Source organism: Furipterus horrens, unplaced genomic scaffold (assembly GCF_987537825.1).
Source record: "Furipterus horrens unplaced genomic scaffold, mFurHor1.1.pri manual_scaffold_4, whole genome shotgun sequence".
Lineage (NCBI taxonomy): Eukaryota > Metazoa > Chordata > Mammalia > Chiroptera > Furipteridae > Furipterus > Furipterus horrens.
The window spans coordinates 14,803,571-14,824,699 of NW_028327174.1; the positions used below are offsets into that span (position 1 = coordinate 14,803,571).

A 21,129-nucleotide genomic window follows, 5' to 3' on the forward strand; every position below is an offset into this window, starting at 1 on the left:
AATTCTGCATAAATGCATGGATCTGGTTAAATATTTAAGGGAATGTCTCAAATTTTTTGGAACTCAAACATTTAATTTCTTACCCTAAGAGCATGTTAAATTCTAACACAGGTTTATAAGGGGACAAGGATGAGGATGTTTATCTCAGTACTGTTTGGGGGTGGTGAAAATTTAGAGACAGCTTAGGTGTCCATCACTGGGTAATGGAGACATCAAGTGAAATGGGTACACACTACAGAATACGCTACACCAGTTTTTTTTTTTTTTTTTAAAGCAAAGAACTAGGTATACAGTTAGCAAAATGGCAAGATCCTAGGCACATAGTTGAAAGAAAAAACTTAGAAACTATAAATGTATAGTAGTAGCTCTATATACTATAATAAGCCTATACTACAACATTACTCTTATCTATGAAAAATACCTATATGCACCAACATATCCATGCACTTTAAAAATCCAAGGCTAAACAGGAAATTTAATAGGGACGCTGACTCTGGAGGATGGGAATGGGAGTGGGGAATGAAGATACAAGTGAGTAAATAAATAAAACAAGAGAGGGGCCTCATAGGTTATGATTAACTCAACCCTCTACATAAGAGGTTAAGTGAAAAGGGACTGATAATCAACAATAGTTGGGAAATCTTTAACTTCCAATGCAGTGAATGAAGGTCAGCTTCAAGTTTACTGGGTCCACAATTGCACATCTTGCGACATGGCACCACCTCTTTGTGGTCATTGACTCTATCTCATTGGTTTACAAGCTGAATTCTTAAATGTTCCTTCCATACTTACACCGTAAATACAGTTTTCTTAGGACCCAGCACCACCCTTGTCAGTAAGAGCAACACATAGTATTCCATTCAAATGAACTAAAAGGAGAGTTTAAAAATCATCTACAAAATTTATATTACAAGCAATCTCGTCTTAGGTGAGGTTATGTCTTAGTGTATGAATACATTTCATCTTTTTCTTTCTCTCTCTCTCTCTTTCTTTCTTTCTTTTTTTTTTTTTTTTTTTTTGCCAGAATAAAACATTTTAAATAAGCTGTTAGGGTTTTACTCTGAGTAGCAGACAATTAAGTATGCTCTCCTCTCAACACAGATCTGGGGCATTTTTGTGTGTGAGATAAGATTTTTAATTCAATTTTTAGCTGTTGTGAGGAGAAAGAGAAGTGCTATTATTTTGTTGTCCTAAAAAGAAATCACTATTTCAAAAAGGAAAGATAGAGTATTTAAGAGCAAACATTTTGGAAGTAGGTGAAATGTAGTGTGACTTTGGACTACTTGTTTAAATTTCCTGAGCCTCAGTTTCTTTATCTATAAAGTGGGATGCATAATTCATAGGGTTGTTGAGAAAAAAGAAAGAAAGAAAGAAAAAGAAAAGAGAACTTGACACAGCGTCTGATATACAGTATGCAAGGAAACAAGTAGGTGTTTTTGCTGGCTTATTTACTGCATGCCTTTTATATTGCTGATGGCCACATTAATTTTTTCCCTTAGTATACCAGCAGTGAGGAGAGAAACGATGTTTGTAAGGCAATTCTGGGGTAAAGGAAAACTCTTCATTTTATGTCTACCACACTACAAAAATACTGAAGTCAGATAAAGGATACAGATTCTTCTGAGGGTGGAAGTCAAGGTCTTGTCCTTCCTGTTCAACAATACTGAGCATTTAATTTGCCATATTAAATATTAATCAGACACCCAAGGACTCTTGGACAGAAATTATACTTATAATATTATGTCTACGTTCTCAACAGGCAGTAGAAAACCTGGCACTTTAGAGATGCTCGAGAAATCCTAAACAACAACCCTGAAAACCCCCATTTTAAAGACAAAGATGTGGAGGCAGGGACTTCACCAAAGCTACAAAGCTAATCAAGCTGTGGCAGAATCCATTTGCTTTGAATCTCAGATCTGAGATTTTCTTTTTTCTTTTTTGGCAGCTGTTAAGTCATTCCATCAAAGAATTGTGGGAGGGGCGGGGGTGGATTTCTAGAAACCTCTATTATTGGCTTGTTTTCTTGCAGTCCATTACCCCTCCTGGTAAATATTAGGCAGCCACTCAAGGCCTTGAAGCACCTGATTTTTCAAATCCTTCCTGAACCTCTGAGTTTGCGGTGTTCTTTTATTTTTTGTTTTGTTCCCACTGGAAATGAATGCCTCATCTCAGTTTGCTGATCTGAAAAAAAAATGGGGTGAATGACATCTTTTTTGCCTACTTGAAAGAGTCCGCTCTCCAACACCCACTCACTCCTAGCCCTTGCCTTTATTTTATTTTGTAGGCTTAGTTCTGCCTAAACTTATTTATTTGTTTATTTTCTGCCTTCTCCCCTAGAATGGCAGCACCAGGCGAGGGGAGGAAGGATCCTCTATTGAGTCAGTGCTGTATCCTCAATAATTATTTGTGTTCACATACTTTTCAACAATACCTTCCATTTACTCAGTGTTTAATGCATGGCAAGAAGTGCACTGCACACTTAATGCATTACTTTATTATTAATATTCTTAAAACACCCTGGCAAACGGGCTCTGCCGTCCTGTCCTTGTTAGGGCGCTCCCAGCAGTTAGGTAGGTAAACAGCTCCAGGACATATGACTGGATTTCAGTCCAGGTCTCTCTTTTTCTTACCCTTTGCTCTTTAGTAACTGTGCTCAGCGTTCACGGTGTCACCTTGTATGTCTGAAGTCAAAGCCTAGAAAGGCAGTGTGTTTAGAGGTTAATACAACCGCAAAAAAAAAAAATAAATAAATAAATAAAAAATTGAGGTAGGGATCCTGACTGCTTTTGTGGGCAAAGGGTGGGGGGAGAAAGGATTATTTCCGATCATTGTAATCATCAGGCGGTCACAGGTTTACTCCAATGCAGAGAATCTGCTTCTGTGCTTCTGAGAGTCCTGGAAAGACCGATCTGTCTAACTGCCAGCTCACAGGTGGCCCCACAGCTGTGGGGCTCCTTCCTCTATCCAGGGCGGGCGGCCAAGTGTGGTCTCCCCGCCACATCCTCCCCGCCCCGTGCAGTGACCTGGAGCTCCCTGCGTCAGAACAACGCCCACCGGGGGCGTTCCTGTGGCCGGGCGCAGGGCACCAGACACCTGTGCAAGCCGTTATCTCCTCCCTAACCTCAGGTTAAAAATCTCAGCACCACGTGCTGCTGACAAACTTGCCTGTGACTGACAGCGCAGAGCTAGAGACCTCACTCGTGGGAGCCAGCATGTCGGCTGTGGTCCTGGAGAGAGGAGGCTTGACCAGGAAATTCTCGGATGTCGGCCTGGTGAGCCAGCGCTGGCCCTCTGCTGTGCAGGGAGGGGGGTTTGCCCGGGTGGAAGGGGTGAAAGAGGTCCGAGGAATGTTGGTGTTTCCTGCTTTCATAAGCTCACCAGGAAGTCTGAATCCCTTTGAAGGTGATGAAGTTGTCCAGGAAGTCATCAGATAACGCAGGTCCTCAACAGTTGTTTCCCAGGGCGGACATCTGTCCGGTGTGGCTTTCAGGGGAAAGGGCATTGCTGTATGAGTTGGGAATCTGGCTTCCAGAGCTGCCACCAACTTAGCTGTGTGTCTCTAGACAGGGCACCCTTTCTCTGTGTTGCCTGCTCTCCCTTCTGTGCATTGAAGGGACTGATCCTTAATGACCTGGAGTGGGAGATGGGGTCCTTCTCTCTCTGCTCTTCTGCGATGTTTATTCAATGCTCTCGGCCATGTATTAAAATGGCAAAATTGTGAGAAATTGCATTCTCTTTTTACCTTTGGGGGGGAAAAATGGGGCATCAAAAAAGTCTCAGACTTACTTAGACCTGGGGAAGGAGAAAATAAACAGAGAGGAAAATGAACATGAGTTAGCCTTGGGCTTGGAATGTGAGAGAGCCCTAAAGGTGACTCCTGAGTAATGCCCAGGGTGCGTCCCATTGTCTGGGATCTGTTGCCTTTCTCTTGAGGTGAACAATTGCAGAATACCATCACACTCCCAACTCTACGGTTCTAAAGTTAAAGCCCGGCTTGGGGAGATAACGTCCCTCTGCAGGCAATTGTCATCTGCAGGATTAGTGAGAACCAACTAGAGAACAGAAAGGCTGCAGAATGATGAGTGCTCGATGTTTCCGTATAACTATAGAGAGACTGCAGAACTTTGCACTGACTTTTTTTTTTTTGAGCCCTGATAGAAAGACTTCCTTTGGAAATGGTATGTGATGTTTGGGAGACAGGAGAACTTGGGATTGAAGAGGGACGGTGTGGAGATCAGACAGATCCCAGGACAGATCCTGACTTGGTCATCATTTAGTTTCTGTATTGCTGGTCACAGGACCCCCACAACCATGGGAGGAAGTTAGGGGCAGTAATCTGGTTAGGGAGTCATCTTTATAAGATTGAGAACCACAGGTTGTCACTCTTAATGAGTAGGGGTAAAGAGCAGGGTTCAGAGCATGTCCTGGTGCCTCCTGTGCATGGAAACCAGGGTAATTAACTTTACAGAGCCTCAGCTTTATTCATTTGAAAAATTGGAATAAAAATACCCATGTCCTAGTGTTAGTATGAGGACTAAATAAAATAATATATATAAAGCTCTTAGCATAACTCCTGGATCACAGGAAAATGCCTGTGATGTCTAGCTATAATTAATTTAATTTTTCAACAAAATAGGCCTGGAGCATTAGTTGGAAGGACAAGCACTGAGTCAGGCACAGTGACTAGTATCGCTTTGTCACTGAACGATGCTGGACATGAAGTCAGGGGACCTGGGTTCTCATCTTTGGGTTACTTAAGCTATGTGTTGGGAAAGCAACCTAATTGGGATGAGGAGAAGCTCAGTTTGGCACCTTTACAATTCCTGGGGGGTGGGAAGTTGAACTAGAATAAAATTAAGGATCCCTTCCAGCTCTGACAAATTGCAGAAGAGACACGGTTCATGTCTTCACGAAACTCCCAGCTTAGGTGAAGAGCACACATTGGGCATAATTCTGACACGAGGCTGGAGGGCATAGGATATGGCAGGTGCTCTACCCGTGCAACAAACACAGCAATGCTGTAAGAGATGTCGATGCACTTGTTCACCCAACAAAGATCTATTGAGCAACTACTATGTGCCAATGTTCAAAACCAGATCTGACTCTGACCCCCTGTATGTTCCTCTACCTCACTGCTTTCTCCTGTAGATAAATGCTGGACTATGGTATAGTATGCCTATGGTAGGATATCTGCATCTTGTTTTCAGTAGTCTTAACACTGGAGATATGTGTATGCTTAACCACATAGGCAAATAAGCACTTCCTACTATGGTCCCCCCAAAACACTAAGATAAAAAGGCAATGCTCCTGGACTATTCTTGCCAAAGAAAGAGTATTACTGTTTATAATTTAGAAAAGGGGTCTGCTGCATGGGCAACAGCAGACCCTCCATATTACCCTGCCCAGGCTTTGTAGCTTCAGCGTCATCGCAAGATGTCGATTCAACATGGGAGGAGACAGATACCATGTCACTCCCGAGTCGGACTGCACAGCCATTCTCGGCGGTGCAGATAGACTCTTAAGAAGCTACACCATCGTCTCTCGAGACGGACGGCTGCCGCCGCCGACGACGACGAATTTAGAAAAGTGCTCATTTCTAAAGATAATGAATGTATTTCTTAGATGCAACTAAACCCAATATATTTCTATTGTTAACTGTGTTACTCAGTGATCAGAATAATTTTTCCTGGTTCCTCTAAAGTTCTTTCTCCTTGCCCTATTTCTTACTACTTAGTTTCTGAGCTACTCTTCTCTTCTAAGTCAACTCATGTGTCTACTGGAAACAAATAAGGTATAGATTATGAGCCAATAAAAACATATTCTGAAAGACATTTGCCCGAGGTCCCATGTCAGGTCAACACTAAGGTTGAAATCAGTATCCATCCAAGACCATACCATTTAACAAACTTCCATGAGTTCCGTTCAGGCTTTGAAAAGTGGAGCTGTAGTCCCAGTTGAGTCTGCCACTGGAATGTAGAATAGGGACTTTGGGGTTGTTGGACCTGAGTTCAAGTCCAGACTCTGCCACTTATGAGCTGGGTGTCCTTGGACAGGCCACTTAACCTTTCTGAGTCTACTTCCTCATTTGCAATAATACAGCGCCTACTTCATGGGGCTATAGTGAAGACAAGTAAACTCTTAGAATAGCATTGGTTGCTGCCAATGATGATGTTTATTAACTGTGATAAGTACCAAGTGTGGCTCCTGGCACATAGTGGGTACTCAGTCAATGGCAGGTGCTACTGTTAATATTACTAACACTAAAGAGTAGTGACTGATCATAGGGTAAATGTGAATTTGCAGATACGTTTGAGAAAAGTCATGATTTAAAAAATAAGCTGTGTATTTTTGTCAGTGGTTTAAAAATATTCTATGGTTAAAAATCATCTGGGATGCTTCTGAAAATTCAGATTCTAAGATCCTACCCCAGATATTCTGATTTGATTGGTTTTGGAGGAGCCCAGGAATCTGCATTTAAACAAGGAATTGCCAGGTAATTCAGGCATGAAAATCTAAGAAACGCTCACAGAAAAAGCCTGATTTAGAAAGTAGGTGGGGAGGATGGAGAAAGAAAAAGGGCACCGGCGCAGGTCAGAAGTGGTATTGAGTAAACTAGCAGTTAGACCAGAGCAAAGCCCTTGCTCTGCCAGAAAGCTAGGCCTTAATATGGACATCATGTTCATAACAGAGGGAATTGTATAGAATGACTGACCACTACCTGTGTGACCTCAGGCAAGTCACTTTATTTGGCTCATAGTTTCCCCATCTGAAAAATGAGGATTTGAACTAGACGAACTCTAAAGCCAAGTCTAGCTTTGTGAGCCAATTATTATCAAGTTCCATGTGGGCCTCAGAAGCCAAAGAAATGCACACACTGAAAAGGGATTGCTTCTGAGAGAAGTGAGACCCAAGTTTGAGCATGAGTTATTTAAAAGAGTGAGAGAAAAAGGGGTGCAATGCATTCACTCAAGGCTGAGTTGAAAGGGCAAGGAGGAAACCAGTTTGCTGGTGTGGGGCTGGGTTTTCTGTGAGTGGGCCTCAGGAGACTCTTGAATATCAGAAGGAGGAATTTAATCCTACTGGCCATGAGAAGTCTTTGAAGAACTCTGAATAGAAGAAGGACATGAGCAAAATTCTGTTAGGGCTGGATCACTGAGGGTCACTAAGAGCTGGATTAGTGCTGTGGCAGTAGGAACAAAAGATGGACCTGATGCTGAGAGCTGCATCTGCAAAAGGTTAGATTGGATCTGGTGATTGGCTGGCCATGCACAGGACTGGGAAGTGGGTGGTGATGGAGTTTTGAGCATGGTGCATTCATGTTAGAATTGAAAGGTTACATCTCTGGAGATGTATCAAGAATAAGTTATTGGGTTGGCAAAAAAGTTTCTTGGGTGTTTTCCATAAGATAGCTCTAAGAGCACTTAGTTGTCTTTGACTTTATTAGAAACAATTTTGTTAGATTGTATTGTGACAACTGTCATATCAGCATGCATTTTAAAAAGCTTATCAAAATTGGTGAATTTTTGTGCAGCCATTTTAATATTGAAGATGGAAGAAAACATGCAACATTTTTGGCATATTATGTTTTATTATTTCAATATAGGTAAAAATGCAACTGAAACATACACAAAAAGATTTGTGCACACGTGTATGGAGGAGGTGCTGTGACTGATTGAACATGTCAAAAGTGGTTTGTGAAGTTCTATGCTGGAGATTTCTGCCATGGTCGGGTAGACCAGTTGAAGTTGATTGTGATCAAATCGAGACATTAATTGAGAACAATCAATGTTATACCATGTGGGAGATAGATGATGTGTTCAATATACTCAAATCAATAAAGTTATTGGTGAAAATGAAAAATGTGTCTTTTATTTTACAGAAAACACTAAATGGATTTTTGGCCAACCCAGTACTTTTTTTGGAGGCCAACAGGATAAGAGAATGTTGCCAAGGGAACTAGAAACAGGGAAATTCTTTGTCATTTCAAGGAAACCAGAAAGGACTAAGGGCTCAGTGTTCTCTGGTAGGAAGAAGAAGACTGATGTCAGAAATTCATCTGCATATCTTTGACAGGGATAAAAGAGGGAGAAGGCAGTGTAGAGCCTGCAAAATGTCCTGATTCATAGACAGTATCCTGGGATCAAATAGCCTGGGTTCCTATTCTGGCTCCCCTGTGTAACTATGGGTAAGTTACTTAACTTCTCTAAGCCTTAATTTTGTCATCAATAAAAGGAGGCCCTTGGAAATTAATCAGACATACCTTTTCTATCAGCGATTTTCAATCTTTTTCATCTTGTGACACACGAACTAATTACTAAAATTCTGCAGCACACCAAAAAAGATATTCTATTTTTTCCAATCAGACAAAAAAAAAAAAAAGTATAATTGTGATTCATTCACACCAGATGGCTATTGTGTTGGCTGTTGTCATTTTTTAATTTGACAATCTAAGGTAAATCAGTCAGTGCCTCTGACTAAATAGTCAGGCATTGCATGTTTTCAAAATCTTGCAGCACACTGGATGAAAATTGCTGTTCTAGATTGTTACAAAAATTAAATGAGCTAACCCAAATGAAGTACTTACAATGCCTGCAACATTATAGGCTCTTAATAAATGATGCATTAAAAAAATTTTTTTAGAAAGATTACATCATGATCCCTATAAGGATATATACCCATTTCAGTCTTCTAATTCATTTGAAACTCCCTCTAATCAAACTAGCTGATAATTTAGGGTTTTTCTCCATACCTGTTTCAGGTGAGGTTCTGGGAAAATCTGAATTTTTTTAATTAAAGGAAGTTCATCCTAAGGGTCTCTGGTGTTAGGGCTTATTATGCCAACTCACTGATAAACCTACCCAAAATAGCCTTCCCGTTGAGATAATGTAGCATCCATTCCACTAATTTCTCCAACTTGCTTATAAGAGAGCAAATTTCTGCACATTTTCTTCTTCCCAGTTTTAGGTAGATGCTGTTTATTTGTGGGCACACATGGAACTTTATATATCATTATAGAACTTAATTTTAAAAACTTAAAGATTTCAGCAAACCCTTTCTGGAATGCCAACCCTAATACCACTTCAATTTGCTGTCACATGCATGTAGAAAGTGCTAGATCCTTGACATTCTTTGCTCTTCTGGTTAAACCATCCACCTTCTGATCGATTATTTGTGTACTTTTACTTGTTTTGTAACTATATTTCTACAATTGGATACCCAAGATCCCAGTATACAAACAAGTTAGTGCTTCCCTAAGATCTTTGCCAAAGACCAAGAGGCCATTGTTGTATATTTAAATCATTTGCATCATTTTTATAGACTCCTCTTAATATTCTAAACTATTTTATCTTTTTTTTCATCATCTGAGTACTATTTAGACAGGAATTATTATTAGCATGATTTCACAGATGAGGAAACTATGAAGACTCAATGATTTTCCTAAAGTAGTCCATCTGAGATTATCCCAACCCACATCTTTAGACTCAAAAGCCTACCTGTGTTCTATTTTTAGGACTTTCCATCGGTATTTTTCAGTGTTTTCCTGGGTCACTTTTTGAACCACCTCTAATGATCTTTTTTTCAGTTATTATGTTTGTTGTGTGTCTATTAAGCTAAATTTTGAGCTTCTTCATCTTTGTATGTAGATCTCAGAGTCCTGTTACCTGGCACTTGGTAGATACTCATTAAAAGATATTGGCTCTCTAGGGTGACTGGTGATATCAGTGAATAATTGAAGTTCCTAAAGTTGAAATATGACCTAGGAGCATTATTGAAAATATCACTGCCCTTGACTTACTTATTTTCCACCATGTTATATATTTCAATATAGAATATATGTAGCTTATTGTATCCCAAGGCTTAACTAGAAGAAACAGTTCATGGTGGCCTTCCCTGGAGGTTTCTCAGGAATGAATTGCAAAATCATGGATAACATTTTAACCAAGTGTTTTTAATCCTGTAGGAAACAAGTTATATTGAAGACAGTGCCAATCAAAGTGATGCCATATCACTGATTTTCTCACTCAAAGAAGAAGTTGGAGCACTCGCCAAAGTCTTGCGCTTATTTGAGGTAAGACCTTTATTTGTTTCTACCTTAGATAGTGGCATAGCTGACTTCTGTGTCATTTTCTAGTTGGACACAGGAACATAGGATCTGGAACTGAAAGACTTGATTTTCAGCTTAGGCTCTTACATTAACCAACTGTGTGACTTTAGTTGAGTCTTTCATTCTCTTTGAACTTCAGTTTCTGCATTCATAATCAGATCATTCAGAATCACTGGTTGCATACCCAGGAACCCAGCCCTGGCTTCAGACTTCTTTATCAAGTTTTTCTTGAATTACTCACTGTCTTAGCAGTGTTCTCAAGAACACTTTTTACTTTTGGCAGTAGCATTTATTTGCCTTATGGGTATACATTTGTATCTGGCCCTGAGGATGGTTTCAACTTTGGCTCAGTCATCTTATATCCTTTACAGACCCTGATTTTTATATATTAAGTATTCAATTAAGGATGAAATTAAAGTTAAATATAAGCAAAGGAAGTTGACTTTTCTTTTACTCTTTTGTTCTGAATTTTAAAAAGGAATTTTTTGAGACAATTAACTTTAACCTTGAGTTCTTTAATAAAATTAAATCTAGTGACTGAGTACATAAATAAGTGGAGAAGACACAAAGCTCTGATGCAGAAGAATTCCAAATAATTTAAGTAGATACTCTGTACTCAGAGGAAAGCATAACTCCTCTTTTCTTTAGTGTGGGTAGCACAGAGTGACTTCCAAAGAAAACAGTATGAAAAGGAGAGGGAAGAGTAGCTTTTCAGTGGAGAAACCAATAAACAATAACTCAGCCAGGTGATCAAGGTCAACATCGAAGATGATATGATGCCCTGACTGCTGTGGCTCAGTGGATTGAGTGTCGGCCTGCGAGCCAACTGTCGCTGGTTCAATTTCCAGTCAGGGCACATAACTAGGTTGGTTGCAAGTCAGGTCCCCAGTTGGGGGCGTGAGTGAGAGGCAACCACACAGTGATGTTTCTCTTCCTCTCTTTCTCCTTTCCCTTCTCTCTAAAAATAAATAAACAAACAAACACACAAATTAATTAATAAAATAATAATAAATAGACTTACAATACAAAACAAAAATTTCTGAAAAGATAATATGGCATGTAGATGGTATGTTCGTTCCCTTGATATGGTGTGATAAGAATGGCAGTTTACCTCTGTAATTTTTCTCCCCCAAACCCATAAGCTTAGTCTAATCATGAGAAAAACATCTGACAAATTCCAGTTAAGGGACATTATATAAAATACTTGAGCCATACTCCTTAAAACTGTCAAAGCATCAAACACAAGGAATATCTGAGAAATTGTCATAGCCAAGAGGAGCTTGAAGGGGCATAATAACTAAATATAATATGGTGTTCTGAATGGGATTCTAGAACAGAAAAAGGCATTTGATATAAGCTAAAGAAATTCAAATTCAGTATTGTCTTTAGCTTATGATAATGTGTTAATATTGGTTCCTCAATATAAGATGTTAATAATAGAGAAAACTGGGTGCAGAGCATATCGGAATTTTCTGTGATATCCTCTCAATTTTTCTGTAAATCTAAAATTGTTCTATAAATAGTTTATTAAAAAAAGAAAACTTGGCTATCCAAAGAAGAGGTTGAGGGTTGGGGAAATGTCTGCTTGAGTGAGAGCAAGCCATAAGTGGAGAATTAAGATAGAGTACTTTCTGAATGACAAACTGTTTATTAGAAATAATATACCTGTAACAATTTAGCTCCTTTGTAACAATTTAGCATTTTCCCCTTGAGAGGTCATATGTTAGAGTTAATAATTTAGCTAAGAGTAAATTAATAAGATGTTTTCAGTTTAATAAATAAACCACAAGTAGCTAAATTACCTAGTATGGGTGAAATGTATGTACCCAGGAGCATTTGTGCATGTGTGTACTCTGGATAAACTTTTTAAAATTAAATTTATTGGGGTGACATTGGTTACTAAAATTGCATGTTTCAAGTACACAATTCCATAGTACACCATCTGTATATTGCACTGTGTGCTCATCATCTGGACGAGCTTTTTAAAGCATTATCCAAAATCTCAATTGCCCTGGTCAATAAGTAGTATCATTATACCCATCTACAAAGGAGGAAACAGAGGTTAATGTACTGGGTGATTGGGGAAAGGGTTGGTGTTAGAATGCATTGATTTTTTTCCAGATGTATTTCAGCTGTCCTAAACATTGTATAGGCCAGCATTCCTTCTTACCAGTCTAGCAAATGCAGAGTTGTTATAGTTACTCAAAGTGCCGAGGCAAGAGGAAAATCTCATAGTAGTGTATGTGGAACCATATTAGGTGATAAGCCAGGCATGGATGTTGCTTGATTTCATCCTTATGCAACTTGGTGACAAAGGTATTACTCCGTTTTATGAATGAGGAAACTGACATTCCCTGAGGCAACCAAATAGCTAACATGTGGTGGAGGTGGGACTGAACTGTGGATCCTGGTTCCAAAGCCCATGAGTTCTCTCTGAAACCCCATCCCTCTGCCAAATACAGCTATCTCTGCACATCTGGAGCATCTCTGGAGTTGTTTAAAAGTGCCAATATCCTTCTCTGGGGAGAGGAGGATCTGATACCAGGTATTCTTCCTTTTTTTCCAAATTGAAAAATGTGTCAAAATACAAGAAAAATAATGTCCATAATTCCACCATGCACAATAAACTGCTGTCAGCATTTTGACACATTCACTTTCATTTTTTTCAAGTATGATTATCATTTCCAAAATTACAAATTAACATATTGTTTTTTAAAAATATATAGACAATGCAAGATACATCTCTAGTCCTTTCTGATCGTCTATCAATCCTGTCATCCTGCAAACGTTCCAGCCAAGATCAACATTATTATCAGTTTAGTATATTTCCTTCCAGTCCTTTAAAAAGCTTTATGGATATTGACAGGTACCATGCTATACACATTGTTCTGCAACCTCTTTGAGTCAGTTCAGTAGAGTGGTCAAGACACAGACTCTGGGGAGACAGTGCTGAGGCTTTGGGAGAGCTGTTTGATTTCTCTGTGCTACAGTTCCTTATCTGTAAAATGGAAAAAAACAATAGTTTCAGCTTCAAATGGGTAGTTCTGAGGATCAAATGACTTAATGCATGTAAAACCCTCAGAGTAGTTACACATTAAGTATTCAGTAAGAATAGCTATGTATTTTTTCTCTGAATGCAATGTTTTTGAGATATAGTCTTGTTAACGCATGTTGATCAAGTTCAGGACCTTTGAACTCTGAAAGCAGCTCTTGATATGTGTACTCTATGTGGTGGAACCTTTCTTATCCCCTATCCACCAGGAGCATGTACAAGACATCCGAGCTCATCAAAGATAAAGTAAGGTCTTCAGGGGAGGGCAGACTACTCCCAGCATGGCTAGGTTTCATTTCCTTCCTGAGAGCCCATCTTTTGCTTAGATAATTAGCACCAAAGTCACCATGCCATTAAGAGATGATGTTCCTTGCTGAATGGACTTTTAGCTTCGTAGACTTCAGCTAGTAGCAACATCAGAATGTGACACAACAAGATTGATATTTATAGCAGAGATACAGAGGTGCTGTGTTGCATGTGTTGTGCATGTGAGGGGGGCAAAGGAGCAGATGTCTTAGTGAATTGGAGCCAAATTTTCAGGAACATATCAAAACCTGTACTCACTAACCTGCAAATGTCCCACTGTTCCCAATAATTTGTTCTGCCAATTCTTCATGCATTTATTTCAACATTTTTCATAGCACTCTAATTTTTAGCCTCTACTACATCATATCCCATGCCTTCTTTTAAAGAAAAAAGTCTCCTGACTTCCGGTCAAGATGGAGGTTAAGTAGACACATTTTGCCTCCTTGTGCAACCACAGAGAGAATTACAGCTATTTTAAAAAAACAAATAACAACCAGAACCACCAGAAAATTGAGCTGTATGGAAGTCCCATAACCAAGTATTTAAAGAAGCCACATTCATCCAGATGGGTAGGAGGGGTGGAGTCACAGAGATAGGTGGAGAGGTGCAGAGAAGCAGTGTGGCATGGAGAGGTGGTGGTGATGGTGGTGGCGGAACAGGTGGTCCCACATTCACATGTGGTAAATAAAAATCAGGAGGGACACCTGAGAGCAAGCAACCCCAGCCCTGGGATAGACCACACTGCCCAGGATTCCAGCACCAGGAAGATAAATCCCCATAACTTCTGGCTGTAAAAACCAGTGGGGATTGGGGCGACAGAAGAAACTGCCAGATTTTCAGGAGAGCTCACTTAAAGGTCCCACACAGACCTGGAACATATGCAAACACACCCACTCTGGGATTCACCACCAGGGCAACAGCTGGAAAGATGCCAGTTACATATAGAAAGTAGGTGAAGTGACTGGAAATGGGGTGAGTGCCAGGCAAACCTCCAGAAGCCATGCAGTGGCAATGTCCCCTCTTGGAGCCCTCCCCCAACACAATTTACAATTGCCTTCTATATGGAGTCAAATCAGCTCTACCTAATACACAGAAGCAAACACAGGGAGGCTGCCAGACTGAGGAGACAAAGAAATATGGCCCAAATAAAAGAACAGAACAAAACCCCAGGTAAAGATCTAAACAAAAGAAAGATAACCAACCTATCAAAAGCAGAGTTCAAAACGCTGGTGATCAGGATGCTCAAAGAATTCATTGAGTATGGCAAAAACATAATGGAAGAAATGAAGGCTACACTAAGTGAAATAAAGAAAAATCTACAGGGAACCAGCAGTGGTGAGGAGGTAGCTAAGAATCAAATCAATTACTTGGAACACAAGGAATGAAAAAGAATTCAGTTGGAACAGCAGGAAGAAAAAACAATTTTTAAAAATGAGAATAGGCTTAGGAACCTCTGAGACCATTTTAAATGCACCAACACCTGAATTATAGGGATGTCAGAAGGAGAAAAGGAAGAGAAAGAAATTCAAAACTTACTTGAAAAAATAATGAAAGAAAAAACTTCCCTAATTTGGTGAATGAAATAGACATACAAGTCCAGGAAGCACGGAGAGTCCCAAACAACTTGGACCCAAAGAGGACCACACCAAGTCACATCATAATTAAAATGCCAAATGTTTAAGATATAGAGAGAATCTTAAAAGAAGCAAGAGAAAAGTATAGAGTTACCTACAAAGGAGTTCCCATAAGACTGTCAGCTAATTTCTCAAAAGAAACTTTGCAGAAGTTTTCAAAGAATTCAAAGTGATAAAAAGCAGGGACTTACAGCCAAGTTTGCTCTACCCAGCAAAGCTATCATTTAGAATGGAAGGGCAGATAAAATGCTTCCCAGACAAGGTAAAGCTAAAGGAGTTCATCATCATCAAGCCATTAGTACAGGAAATGCTAAAGGAACTTATTAAAGAAAAAGAAGATCAAAACTATGAATATCAAAATGGCAACAAATTCACAACTAACAACAACTGAATATAAAAGCAAACAAACAAACAAACTAAGCAAACAACCAGAACAAGGACAGAATCATAGATATAGAGATCATGTAGAGGGTTATCAGCTGGGAGGGGGAAGAGGGAGAAGGAGGGGAAAGGTTTAGGGATTAAGAAGCATAATTTGTAAGTACAAAATAGAGAGGGGATGTCAAAAATAGTATAGGAAATGGAGAAGTCAAAGAACTTATATATATGACCCATGGACATGAACTAAGTGATTGCTGAAGGAAAGGGGGATAGCAGGTGGAGGTAGGTAAAGGGGGAAAATTGGGACAACTGTAACTGCACTATCAATAAAATACATATTTTTAAAAAGTCTCCTGCAAGTCTTTATTGCAAGTGGCTTAGTAGCAGGCTTTTTGGGGAAGTGACACAGAAGAGATCTTTCTCCCTCCACCAGCCCTCCACTAATCACCTTACTGTGTATTCTCTAGGGAAAGGAACACACAAACCAGCAGATACACAGAGATCTTAAGTGATGGGTATGCTCCATTAGCATCATTTAATTGATGAAGACACAGAGGCTCAGACAGAGCTATCCAAGGCCAGACACTTGAGCTAAAAATTGCTTCAGATTTCACCCTCCTTTTTCACAATAGACCGGTCCTTTGAAAACAAATGGAAAAGGTACAGTCTATTTTGTCATATTCACTTCTGATACCCAATCTACTTGTGCCCAGATGACTCACGCCTTCCCCTCAGCAGATATACAGGGGGCTCATATGCTCTCATTTATGCATCCAGCTAATAGTTTTTGAGCAGCTACTGTTTTTGGACCCTATATAGCTGCTGGGAAGACGGGGATGAACCACACAGTCATTCTGTGGCCCTGTGCACCTGAGGAGAGCTCGAGGTTCCATGATCTTCCTTAACCCAGACTTGAGACAGAGTTGGGCAGAGGAGGTTTCTTGCAGACACAGTGTTTAAGATGAAACCTGATGAGGGGGCCAGGGGAGAGGAAGGGGGAAGTAAGTTCCAGATAAGAGAAACAAATGGCCTGAAGTAAGAGATTAAACCAGTGCTCGGGTCACAAAATCCTTCGCCATCTGCCAACCTTAGCATTCTTGGGGACAGGGTCTGGGTTGCAGAGTGGGCATCCAGGCAGATAAGTGATTTATTACTCTACAGTTTGGACTTTAAGTTCTGCCTGTGATCCCTGGGCTGGGTAAGCAGGACAGGGGTCACAGCAACCAAAATTATCTTAGTATCCCCACTGATAAGCTGGAAAAACTTCAACACAGAAATTGCATGCCAAACTAGAAAGTTAATTACCAACAAATTGATCCAAATGGGAAAGAAATAGTTCCAAGAATTTGACTGGGTGTTCTTAGCCAGAAACTTCCCTTGCATTTAAAAGAGACATTTTGCTTTTCATTATATGGGTAATATTAGAAGACTTTTGTCAAATAAATAGAAGTTATGCATAATCTTGTCATAACTCATTTTGATGCATTTTATTCCATTTATTTATATATTGTCTGGCCATATTTTTAAGATACGTTTTGATTATCACATAGCTATATCTATCATAAATACTTTCCCAAGGGGTTATCATTATAACCCTGTAAGACATGAAGTGAATTTTTTAGTATAAAATCAATAAACCTTGCTTTAGAAAAGTAGAGCTATGATAAAAAGGAAAACAGAAAGAAGGAAACAAAATCACCTCTAGGCTCATTACCTAGAGACCAACACTGCTAACATATCTTGCAATGACCAACGACACTCGATTTTATGTAAGGTGTTGTTGTTACTTGCTTTTTAATAGATGTATCATTTTCACTGAGTGATTATACTATAGTCTACCTAACCATTCCCCTATTATGGAAATTTAGTTAATAAATTCAGGTAAAAAATTTCCCCATAAATTAGGTCTCTAGAACAGTAAAAACTTAGTTTGCGGGTATAAATTGTTTTGTGGCTCTTCCGAAAGCAGTGCTGTTTCCAGGGGGTGTGGTGTGTGGGTAGCGACCACTGACAGCCTATGGTCGGCCTTCCAGCCCTTCCTCCCTCTTCCACCCCTTCCTGTATGCACCTCCCCCTTCCCTTGGCACTAAGCTTGCCAGAGGTGTGGCCGGTGCTGGCTCTTGGCCTGGCTGTACTTTCTGCTCCCCGCAAGGCAGAGATTGATTCCTTCTTCTTTTGAAATTTCAACTTGGGTAAATAGCAGGTGGAACTGGCCCACTCTCTCCCTTTCCTTCTGAACCAAGAAGGTTAATTCTTTGCTTGGTTTAGGAAGTTACCTCTATTTGCCTGGAAAGCTTCAGAGCAGCCACTATCTCTCTGGCCTTGCATCTTCCACCTTCTCTCTCTCTAGCTCATATTCTCACATTGGGTCACCTGGTGTCACTGTCAGGACTATGTTCTCTGCAGCGGGTGCTCACTGACAACAACCCCATTACAATGACTCTGAAGTTAGAAAAATTGGGCCCTTGTCTCCTGCCACTTTTGGCAAAGCCCCTTAATCTCTGATTTCATTATTTTTACATCTCCTTTAACCTTCTCATATGATCGTTGGGAAAATCACAGAAAATAATTCTAAACTGTGAAATGATGTTCTAAGTGAAAATGTATTACTATTATAATTATTCATATTCTTGTCACCCATGTGCCATTAACCACTGAGGGAAAAAATATACTTCTTGAACTAAAAAGTTGATGAATTTTGCTTTTAAAAATTGTTGAGTTATTCAAGTAACACATTATTTTTCCAGGGTATATTTTGTCTATTTAAATGTTTGGGGCAACTCCACTTATTTGTTTATTTTAATAAGAGGTAGAGGGTGTGCCTCAGTTTTCTTCACAATGAACAGCACTGTCAACGAAATCACAGACTTTCTGAACAGGTAGCAGATGGCCATGCATTGAAATTTGAGGACTAATTTAAGTAAGTGACTCATTTAATGACAAATCTAGAATAGCTAAAATATCACTGGCTAAAAACATTGAATTTGAGTAGGAATAGAAAGTGGTTATTATTTTTGTGACATTTAGTAAAAGCGGCTGGTTCATGACTCTGCCCTTCTCTACAAGGCCTCATGTGTCCCCCCTGTTAAAGGCTGCAATCTGCCCGTACTCCACTCCAGGACTGCCTACCCTCTTCATCCTGCTCTGCCTTGTATTTTTTCCTTAGCCCTCATCATTATAAAATAATATATAAATCAGTTCTCTTTCTGTTTGTATTTATCACCCTATAACTTGAATGCAAGCTTTTATAAAGGGAAGTATCTTTGTTTTGTTCACTGATGCATCCCACCCATCTGGAAGAGTAATCAGTACCTAGTAAGTGCTGCATACACATTGGTTGCATATTTGAATGAAAAGTAATTATGCAAAAATATGAGCAGTAATTACGCTAAACAATTTTTAATGAGCATTTACCATGTACTTGGCAATGTACACGTGTCATTTCATTCAGTGTTCCCCCAAAATTTATGAAGCAGGTGTCACTTTTATCACCAAATTATAGATGAGGACACCAAAGGTTAGAAACATGAAAGTAAATTGTTCCAGGACTCATAGCCAATGTGATTAAGAACTTGGATTTAAATCCAATAAGCTTGATTCCTCTGGACCTTGTTCAAGCAGAAACCTGTTGCTTCTCTATATTTATTTGCTGAGATATCATTATTCAGATTCTGTGGAGTTTCATTTGGAAAAGGGGGTTTGCCTATGAAAATGCTTTTGGCACACACTGTCCTGGACATTAGGACCAAATCACACTTTTATGGTTGCAACTCTGGGCCTTCAGCTGATTTCCATGTGATCAAATTCTGAGGCATTGGAACTATGTCCCCACCTCTTGCCCTTTGTTATTGGGTTTTGAAAAAAAAAAGTAGAGTGGAGGTGGGCAAAGGGAAGGAAACTGGGAACATCTATAATACTGTCAACAATAAAAATAAAGGAAAAATAAAAAGTAAAAAAAAACCCACAAACCTGTGTAACTTTAAGCACTTTCTTCTGTCTTAATTTAAAAAAATCCTATTTCACATCCGTTTGCATTTCTTGTGCCGTGTATTTTGCTCTGTTTTTGCATGTTTGGTCTGTGTTAATGCCAATGACTGTCCCCTTCACAATTCTGTTTTCTAGGAGAATGACATAAACCTGACCCATATTGAATCAAGACCTTCGCGTTTAAAGAAAGATGAGTATGAATTCTTTACCAATCTGGATAAAGGCAGCATGCCTACTCTGGCCAACATCATCAAGATCTTGAAACACGAGATCGGTGCCACCGTGCATGAACTTTCCCGAGACAAGAAGAAAGACACAGGTAAGAAGGAGAGGAAGTTTGCAACCCCAGCAACCCTACATTCTGTTTATAAAATAATGGCAAAAATAATACCCACCCTGGAAGATCATTGGAGGATGAAGTGAGAGGATGTAGGTTAGAGACCTAGATGAGTGCCTAGCATATTTTAGACATTTAATAAACGTTAGCTCTTTTCCTCCTTTCTCAGGAAAGCTATTTCTGATATTAGTTGTTTTCTTTCTGTTGCTGCAATTTTTATATATTTTTCCTTCTTGGGTTGTCATGCTCTTGACCTCTAGATGTGGGATGATTAGGCTGTTCGGGGTGATTTCCATGTAAATACAACTTCAAGACAAATTTCTTGCTTATCTCCAGTCCAACCAGAGGGCTGTCCACATGCTCTTCACATAGTATGTCAGCTCTATAGTTGGGGGTGGCCTGCTCCCTTATCCTAGTGCTTTCATGGTTATTGTCCATCTCTAGCTGTCTCTTCCACTGGATTATGAATTTCTTACAGGCAAAGGAAGTCTTTTGTATTTACATCCTAGAAGTTTAGCCCTGTGCTTAGAACACAGGTGCTGAGCAAATATTTGGGAGTGAATGATTAAATCAAGGACTGGTCAAGACTTGCTGCCTCCTTGTGGACTTGCTGAAATCCTTCCCATTGATGTCCCCTGAACAACAAGGCAATGAAGCAGGGCAATAAAGTGCAGGCATTATAAGTATGGGTTGGGATTGAACAGACTTCAGTTCAAGTCCTACCTTTTCTACTTAATAACTTTGAAACCGCTGACAAGTCCCTTTAACTGCCCTGACCTCAATTTTTCATAGGGTTATTGTGAGGGTAAATGAGATCATACATAAACAGTGCTTAGACTGCTTGTCTGGAGAAACGATAGTATGTGGTTGTTGTTCCTATTATGATTATCCTAAAAAGAATGCAGAGAACCAAAGTGATTGCTGTTTTTAGGATACAAAGTACATTCAGATAAACTATTTTTAATGGACTTTTTATTTCTAAAAGCAATTTCAGGCTTACAGAAAAATTGTGCAAAAAGTACAGAGTTCCCACATGCCCTCTTTCTCCTCCCCCTCCCCCACCCCAGTTTCTCCTGTTATTAACATCCTGCATTAGTCTGCCACACTTTTATAATTGATGAGCCATAGTGGTACATTATTATTAACTAAAGTCCATAGTTTACATTCGAGATCATGTATTGTACAGCTCTTTTGGTTTTGGTAAATGCGGATAATGACATGGTGATTGGCAATAATGGATACAGGATATTATCCACCATTGCAGTCTCATGTAGATGGGTTAACTGCCTCCAAAATGCCCTGTGCTCTACCGATCCGTCTCTCCTTC

At 39.6% G+C, this 21,129-nt stretch overlaps 1 protein-coding gene across 1 annotated transcript in view; it reads left to right on the forward strand.

Moving 5' to 3' along the window:
* Positions 1–3,108: 3,108 nt before the first annotated feature.
* PAH (phenylalanine hydroxylase) overlaps positions 3,109–21,129 on the forward strand; it is a 50,851-nt gene continuing 32,830 nt past the window's right edge. The window contains exons 1-3 of the mRNA XM_090272602.1: positions 3,109–3,272; positions 9,962–10,069; positions 19,601–19,784. Coding sequence (XP_090128728.1) covers positions 3,213–3,272; positions 9,962–10,069; positions 19,601–19,784 — 352 coding nt within the window. The 5' untranslated portion in view covers positions 3,109–3,212. The remainder of the gene's footprint in view (positions 3,273–9,961; positions 10,070–19,600; positions 19,785–21,129) is intronic.